Here is a 7618-nt window from a genome sequence, read left to right as displayed (position 1 = left end):
TCTATATAGTAACTTAGTTGAAGTGGTGGCCGTTGGATGAAAAGGCACGTGCTTCATCCTAACGATCAAAGCATCCCATCATTAGTGATCACGTCAAACATCCTAGGCCCAATTGTATTTAATGTTATTTGAAAACGTATCCCTTCTAGGACCTAGGTCTGCATACCTATATAATAGGTTGTCATGACTTGACATTTATGGTACTACAAGAGATCACTTCCATCACTTCCACGTAATTTTATGTGTAAGATATCTCTTAGGAGAAGCTAAATTCCCTAGAAGAAGTGACAAAGATGCTCCTCAACATATGAGGCTTCCACTTCGCTAAAGTGAACTTTGGCCTCATCAGGCGCTTTGGTAGGTTTACTTTATATGTTAGTGGGCTTAGGTTGAAGCGCCTGCTTCGCCATCCTTGGAGACGTAGAGTGTGTGCCTTGATGACAAGCTTGGATAGCTTACCACGTGGTTGCTTAGTGGGCTTCTTCTTGAGCCTCGGTGACAATACCACATGTGCTTCTCCTTGAGTCTCGGTGGCAAGGTATAACAAAAGCTACAGTTTTCATGCAATCTAACTGCTGATCAATGACTTCAAGGTTGAATCATTCAAGGGAATACGCATAATTACGCATCATTATCTAAAATTACAATACATTTAATCTATATTTAGACCAATCAAAATAATATACAATTTCTCCAATTTTTAAATGACATTCAAATTTAATTATAATTGGATATGAATGAGTAACCATGCATCTTTATCTACCATTAAAGATGTTATATAATGATTCAATCACTTCACAACCAATTAATTTCAGCCAACCAATATTATATAATTAAATTCTTACTTCAATCCACTTACATACAAATTGATTCAACATGTGCCATTTATTCCTCATCTCTTTAAGAGATTTCGTCCATCAAGTTATTTAAATAAAGTAACACGAGAAATTCTATTTAATTCGATCGTTCAAAATAATTTGGTGTTTAGAAAAATAACTTCCATAAAATGAAATATCTTTATAGTCTATTTTCCTTTTAAGGACTATCAAAATACTTGAATTGAAGTCTTTTGTAACCCATTTATAAAAATTAAGCGCACGTGATAGTGCAAGGTCTTTGATGAAAGACTGAATTCAAACTGTATTTTGAAGTTAAATCTAGATGTGTAACCTTCTAAAAATCTTAAATATTTAAATGAGATGGGACTTTGACAACTTAGTATACCTTCGGTCATGGGACAAATTTAAGCATCGATAATTATCATCCAATGAACAATGAAGTGTTATCTAATTAGCATTATAAGATGAATAATCCTATTTATCTCCATTAGAAACATGATGTATATGACATGACATGAATGATAAGACCAAGAAGTAGATCTTATTTCCATACATCTAATTAACCCTAAATTTAATAGTATATTACCTACAATAACCTGATTATCATCTCAAATAGAGATAAATAACATTACTCTTATAAGACTGTTCATAAAAAAACGACGACAAAGTTATATGGATGTCCCCCTATCTTGCTCCTCGACATCCCATCCCATCCCACTTGAAAATTGGAGTTCTGCCATTGAATCTCCTATCATAAATCCAACCTAGTTCTTTTCTTAAGACCTTTGAATTACATCTCATTTCATGTTCAATCACTATGTGTCATGATTCACTGGATGATTTATGAGCTTAGTATATTTTTTAATAATACATAAGTCATGTATGTAAATACTCAATTTTATTTTATTCTTTTAATTGAATTAAAATAGCAATTGTAGCATTTAAAGTAACAATCTAGCATGTCACTGGAAAAAACTAGAAGGAAAAATATGACTAAAATTAGTCAAAATAGCTTGCGTTTTAAGGAGTATTTTTAATATTTCTTGGATTGATCAAACTACTGGAATGTCTTAAAAAATGGTAAACAGAAGCATGCATACTCCAAATGATTGCTTGTTTCAAATAAATTCTATCCATGACTTTATTTCAACACAATCAATTTCCCAGCATTAAACAACATTAAAATGTAGACAGCCAACACTTTGTATTGTTAGTGCAACCCAACTAAATTGCACCTCTACCTGCACCTTATTCACTCTGGCCTATCAAATTATATAAAGTGAATGCTTGTCTTCCACCTGCGCCCATGTTCAGATTGATCCCGCCTGGGAGCAATTTTTAAGCAATATTAATCAAATTTTTTTATTTTTTATTTAACCATTGGCTTCCAATAGCTCTCAGACATAATAACGTAACCATAATTGTATTTTTTGTGCATTACCAAATTTGCCCTCCAAGAATAGTCAAATATGACGGCTAGGGGAGTTAAGATCTAACATTCAAAATTGACTGTCCAATTTGCTGTCTACCCATAATTCATTGACACATCATTTTACACCTATTTTTAAACACAAGTGAAGTGGCAGTGAGGAAAAAAAAATTGAATATATTAATTTAAAATGATGCGTCAATGAAACATTGGATGGACAGCAAGTTGAACGGCAGATCTCAACTCTTAACAGGGGCATATAGACTATTTCATTAGTTCTTGGCCCATTTTTTCTGATCCTTCAAGAAAAATCCTTTTTTATACAATAAAGAAGTCAAAAATTGCAGCAAAAATGGGACCCATTTGTAAGATATAAGTTTGATCAAAATTTTGATTAAAATTGATTAAGAATTACTTTCAAACAAGCGCTATGTTTAAAACTCAATTCTCACTAGCCGATTCGACTTTGAAACCGGCTGAACAGAGGGTCCAGCCGGGAACTAATGGAAATACCAAATGAACAGCACCAAAATTCTACTAAACAATTTAATTGTATCCCTAAAGGCGTTTCATCTTAAAAAAGAAAAAAAAAAAAATGTTCTCAAACGGATGCATCATGCATGGATTTGCATTGACGAAAAACTGTTCTACATGATCAAAACCTCGATTCCTTCGCAAACAACTTGAGTGGTTTTTCAACCAACTTAATCTGTACAAGACTTGCAATTACAAGAAAACGAAACAAGAGTTACAGAAGTCAATCTCACTCTTCAGAATACCTTCAAAATTTTGCTTCTACGAGTCATACTTCCTTCCTGGCTCGAACAGCTTTCCATTTTAGCGTCAACAACACCTTGTCCTCGTGATGTGAGGCGACTCACTAATAATTCCAAGGCTTCCTTCATCCACCAATAATGGCAAACTTTCCTAGCTTCTCTTACACTCACCTGTAAGAATCAAGTTGCTATGTGTAATCAGCACTTGAAATCATCAATTCTAAAGATTTTAGCTATGTACACGAAAATTATTTACCCATATTCTTTGGCGTACTTCTTTCTCCGGCCAAAATTCTAGCTGCTCTTTGACTAGTAATGGAAACATATGTCCCTCGTAACAGTTGCCATTGTTGTTGCTTTTAAAACTCCATTCACCCAATTCAGACTGAAAAGTGGAAAAACCCTTTATCAGATATGTAATCTCTCATAGAAGAAATATTAGCCGAAACATTATGCTTCCTCAAAATTTTCTTTCTTGAAAACATATGCAGAAACTAACACGTAATTGATGTAAAGATCAAACAAAATTCTGCTTACTTAAAATTACATTGTTTGGATTGGTTAAGGTAAATCTTCCAAAAGACAACATTTTACTAGGAAATTCAGAGGCTATCAGATGCATCAAGAAATGAATCTCTCTATTAAAGTACTTGTAAACAACAGAACGAAAGACTCAAATTTCTTTGAATCCTCAAATTTAAGGTTACAAATATCAAAAAGTAATTCATCGCTGGCGAGTGTGTGAATATATGGGAGAACTTAACTCTGTGGTTCGCAAACTTTGGGCGTGTCCTTATTTAGAATTTTGGATGTATACCTGTAGATGCAATTTGCAACATCTAAGTGGCTTTTAAGAAGGATCAATCACCAGTGAAAAAAGGAAAAATGGCCCAAGTGTTCAGAACTCTTTTGAATGATTCCATAGGTTATAAACATTTTCTTCAACTTTGGTGAACTTTTTAAGACTTAAACCCTTAATTATTCTCTTGCGTTGTAATAATGCTAAATTTGGGTCACTTTTTTTTTTTTTAAATTGTGTCTTTTTTTGAATTTGACACATTTTAATTTGTGTCACTTTTTTTTTTTAATTTGTGTCACTTTTTTGAATTTGTCACTTTTTAAAAAAAAAATTGTCACTTTTTTACGTATGCCACTTTTTTTTTTTATGTTTTTGTCACTTTTTTTTTTTTTTAGTGTTTGTAAATTTTTTTATTCCCTTGATTTCTATCTTTTTTAATGACAAATATCACTTTTTAATAAAGGTGATAATGTATGTCTTTTTTTAATAAAAAAGTGACACTTAACTTTTAAAAGTAACATTCTATCACTTTTTTTTTAATTAAAAAGTGACACAATTTTTACAAAAAAGTGACATTGTGTCACTTTTTAATAGTATGTATTATTTTTTATTTCAAAAAAACTTTTCATATGATTTTTCAAAAGACTCTTAATTTTAAGGGTATTTTTGTAAGTTGCCCAAAAAAATTTTACACATGAAAAATTGATTTTTTTACCAAAAAAAATTAAAAAATACCTTTAAAAAAAACTTGTTGGGCCGGGGGGACCCTCAAATCCATCCCTGGCAGGGGCGGAGCTACACTTGGACATGGGTGGTCAGTGGACCACCAAAAAAATCTGATTTTTTTTTTAATTTAAAAATAAAAATGGAAAATCAAAATGTTCTTCCTTTCTACCGTATTATGTACTTCTTAACATCTTATTGTTTCCACTATAATTTGTGGTTGGGAATTTGGTTTTACGTGCTTCAATTTTCATAGTAAAATATTAGCTGCTTATTGTGTTTTTGTCTATATTTTTTTCTTGAATAAATATAGGGACCATAGGGGAAATTAGGATTTTGTATATATATTTATTAAGATAACTCGATTTTAGTCTCAATTGCTAATGATTTGCGAAACGGCAAATACACCCATATTAACCTTTAAAAGCTGAAGGTTGCTATCATCGGCCTATCTCAGAATAGGACATGATTTTTATTAAATAAGACTTACTGGCTTCGTTAAAGTTAAACATCTTGCCTAAAGTTATATGTCTTCCGTCAATTAAAAAACACAGAACTAAATATTGAAATAATTTTAAGTTTTAGAACTTCCTCATTTCATTTTTAATCTGCATGCGTTTGGTTCATTTCTCTAACTATTTGTTTAGAGAAAATTTAGGGCTCAGAGAATGGTAAGGGAATTAGGATTTCAATTTTCATCTCTGGTCTATGTGCAATCTCCAACTACTTCTTGGAAGGTTTTAATTAGCAATTTCTTGAAAAGATTTAATAATAGAACAAAGCGATATTTTATCTATTGAAAAAAATATATTTAACGAAATTGATAATGATATAATTATACAACATTTTCAAAATATGAAAACACATCGGGAACAATTATAGTTATATTATTTATAATTATTTGTGCTATATAATTTTTGCCCACCCAAAAATATATCCTAGCTTCGCCACTGAGAGAGGGCCGTTCGTTCTGTCTTGTTGCCATCCATAGTTTTAAAATTTTGATTTAGAATCCTATGGGTTAGGTGAAATTCTTGACAAATCAAAGATGGAAAGTCATAAGAAAAATGTACAAAGTAGTTTGAGTATGATTATGAAGGAAGCATTTGAAAAGCATCTAGTTACTTCCAGAAGTATAATCTGTATTTAAGAGCCTTTCTAATAGTTCTTTAAAGTCGAGTACTATTTATTTTAAAGAATCCATCGTTAAAATTTTGGTCCAAGATATTCTTCAAAATAACATTATAAAATAAATAGTGGATTTGACTCTCTTAAATGCATTCAAAATATTCTAATTTTCAATGCTCCATATATTAACCAGACTAAAAATATATATATAAAGAAAATAAAGTAATAATTTGGAGGAAAGTTTGACAAAAAGTACAAGTTTCGCACTCGAGCATTTTCGATTTACTATTTTTATTTTTACTTTTACTTTTTCGATTCTTCTAGCAAATTAAAATTGTTCTTAATGTGCTTTCAAACTTAATTATTTAGGTGAATAATATTGTCCTTTATTTAACATTTTAATTTTGTATAATAAGAGATTGTTCAAAATGGTACCAGCAAAAGTTATAACTTAAGGTTTTTTTTTTTTTTTTTTTTAATGACCCATCTATAAAAATAATGTGTATCAAGTATGTGATAGAAAAATTAATTTGATTAACATGTGAAGGGACTTACAGAAAACTAGAAAAAATGGTATGTGCAAAAGTTATAATATGTGTATCAAGTATATGATAGAAAAATTAATTAGATTAACATGTGAAGAGATTTATTGAAAACTAAAAATGAATAAACAGATCTCCCATTTTAGACACATGACTCCTCTCTTGGCTTGATCTCGTGCTATTGTTGAAAGTATGAGACAAAGCTAGATCGTAACAAAAACAATTTGATGGATCGAGTGTGATAGTTTATTTTTATGTTGGTAATCATGTTCATTTTTTCCTGGGGGTAGGGTACTACGAAAAGAAGTTGATCATAGTATGAGGGCGGTTGGGCAAGTCGGCCCCCATCGTAGTACATCTCCCTTTCAAGGAGGCAGCAGGGATTCAAATTCCCAACCGCCCTCATACTAATTCCCCTAGGGGTGGGGTACTACGAAAGGAAGTTGATCATAGTATGAGGGCAGTTGGGCAAGTCATAGGGATGGCAATTTGAACCGTCAAAATCGAAAATCGTGGTTAACTGAACCGAATGGGGCGAAAAAAATCGAACCGATGGTGCAATGGGGTGGTTATGGTTTTGATTTTAATAAACCAGTTCGTGGCGGTGCGGGTATGGTATTTACGCCGTCGAACCGAAACCGAACCGATTACCAGCTAAAAAAACACACACACACACACACACACAATTGAATTGATTATTTGGCTTTACACTACTTTTCTATCTAGCTCAAAGCAAAATCCCCCCATTATATCTACCTAACTCAGCCGACCAGCCAACTTACCATTAACCCATAATAATAGCATTAGGATGACAGTATATAAATGCAAACCCTACTCTCCACAAACCACAAACTTAAGCACGACTCCTTTTATTGTTAATTTTTTCTATTGTGTGTAGAAAATTTTACTTGTTCATCATACTCTAGAGCTTGTGCAACGTTTAGCGAGAAGGAAGCTGATGAAGAGGTACATTTTTTTTATTTAAATCTTAGTTAAGACCATTCTAAATAGGTAGTATTGTTGTATTCTCTACTTACATATCTTATTTACTATATAGGAATCAACTTTGAGTATTGATTTATGCTAGTAAGACTTGTAGGAAAGAATGAATCAAGTAATTTCGATGCACAACAATTAAGAATGAAGGAAAAGTTTAGTATTGTTATATTTATAATATTGTTTGTTAAATTTGTATTTTGTAATTGAAAATTGGGATAATGTTTGTATTTTCGTTAGGAATATTGTTTGATAATGTTTGCATTTTCATTTGAAATATTGTGTTTTTATTTTCTTTGACTTTTTTCATAAATCGTTTTATATCAATTTGACGAATGAACTTATAAGAAATAATTTATTTTCGTGATTATTAACCGAACCTAACT

General features: G+C 31.5%; 1 protein-coding gene across 1 annotated transcript; it reads right to left on the bottom strand.

Annotated features, from left to right (window-relative positions):
- Window positions 1–2864: 2864 nt before the first annotated feature.
- Window positions 2865–3883, bottom strand: LOC111400276 (nudix hydrolase 17, mitochondrial-like). The gene is made up of 3 exons (XM_023027694.1): window positions 3862–3883; window positions 3301–3467; window positions 2865–3215 (listed from the first exon to the last, which is right to left on the bottom strand). The coding sequence occupies exons 1-3, from the start codon at window positions 3881–3883 to the stop codon at window positions 3039–3041; spliced, it is 366 nt and encodes a 121-aa protein (XP_022883462.1). The 3' UTR covers window positions 2865–3038.
- Between the last annotated feature and the right edge of the window lie 3735 nt (window positions 3884–7618).

This window comes from Olea europaea, chromosome 10 (assembly GCF_002742605.1).
Source record: "Olea europaea var. sylvestris chromosome 10, O_europaea_v1, whole genome shotgun sequence".
In the NCBI taxonomy this organism is placed as follows: Eukaryota; Viridiplantae; Streptophyta; class Magnoliopsida; order Lamiales; family Oleaceae; genus Olea; species Olea europaea.
The sequence above is the reverse complement of the archived record's forward strand: the minus strand, read 5'-3'. Positions and strand labels throughout refer to the sequence as shown.